We start from the raw sequence: 1,117 nt of genomic DNA, 5'->3' as shown, positions 1-1,117 counted from the left end.
CAAAAGGAAAGTTCTTGCTTGTTGAAGGAGCAGGGAATTATACATTCTTAGCTAGTTAACACATGTTCTAATAGCGGTTCCAAGAATGGGTAGGGGTGTCAGTGAGATGTTTCTTTGCACTGTGTTCATTTCTTGCTTCTGTCCAACTCGTCCACAGTGTGGAACTCGGTCAGAAGCCCCTGAGTAAAGATCAATGTCTCAGAGAGAAGCCAGAGTTGCTGGAGACAGGAGCCCTTTATCACTGTCACAACAACTTCAAGGCCGCGGAGAACAGGGCAAAGGAACAAATCCACGCCAAGTGGAAACTGTGCTCTGCTTCGGCAATATGCTTCGTGTTCATGATTGCAGAGGTCGTGGGTGAGTACTTCTCCAAAAGCCTTCTTTGATCAAACAAGCAAACAAACCCTGCACCTTTACCAGAGCGTCACCTAAGTTTCTCTTTTAACGAAAGTGGTTGTGTTTTCTGTAATTATAAAGTAAAAATAGTTCATTGTCGACAACTTGGAAAATAGATGGAAACAAAATTTATCACTATCCCACATTGGAGTGATAACCTCTCAAAACATATGGAGAATTTTCTATTCAGATTTCACAGTTTTTTACATAATTGAGAACATGCTGAATGCTTTTGACCACGCAAATACTCTTCAAAAACATTTTTAATGCCTGGACAATATTCTATTGTATGCTCCACTGTGATTTACATAACCATCTCTGTATTGTTAGAAATTTAGGGAGTTTTTCCCTGCTTATTGTCAACGATACAATGCAAAACCTTGAATAAAACTCCGCCTGCCTTTCTGTTTATTCCCTTGAAAAAGATTTCTAAAAGAGAAATTAATTGCTTGAAAGGCATAAACATTTTTAATACTTTTTGATACACATTGCCAAAGTGCTATACAGAAAGTGCTATCCAATCCATAGGCTATCAGTTCTGCATGAAAATGATTCCATCTCTAAATTCTTACCAGAATTTGTTCAAATTTTTCCTGAATCTTTGTTAATATATAGACCAATATGATTTACTTTAATATTTATTTGTTACTGTTAAAATTTTCTTTGCATGCTTATTAGTGATCTGTATTTTTGTCTGTTAATGCACTTTCTCATTTTTTTT

General features: G+C 36.4%; 1 protein-coding gene across 1 annotated transcript in view; it reads left to right on the top strand.

Annotated features, from left to right (window-relative positions):
- SLC30A8 (solute carrier family 30 member 8) overlaps positions 1–1,117 on the top strand; it is a 42,360-nt gene that overhangs the window by 9,155 nt on the left and 32,088 nt on the right. Inside the window, exon 2 of the mRNA XM_007946869.1 lies at positions 158–357. Within this exon, the coding sequence (XP_007945060.1) occupies positions 158–357 (200 nt within the window). The remainder of the gene's footprint in view (positions 1–157; positions 358–1,117) is intronic.

This window comes from Orycteropus afer, unplaced genomic scaffold (genome assembly GCF_000298275.1).
Source record: "Orycteropus afer afer isolate SDZICR_OR568_19922 unplaced genomic scaffold, OryAfe1.0 scaffold00173, whole genome shotgun sequence".
Taxonomy (NCBI): Eukaryota; Metazoa; Chordata; class Mammalia; order Tubulidentata; family Orycteropodidae; genus Orycteropus; species Orycteropus afer.
Note: the sequence above shows the minus strand (reverse complement) of the source record. Positions and strands in the feature narration are given on the sequence as shown.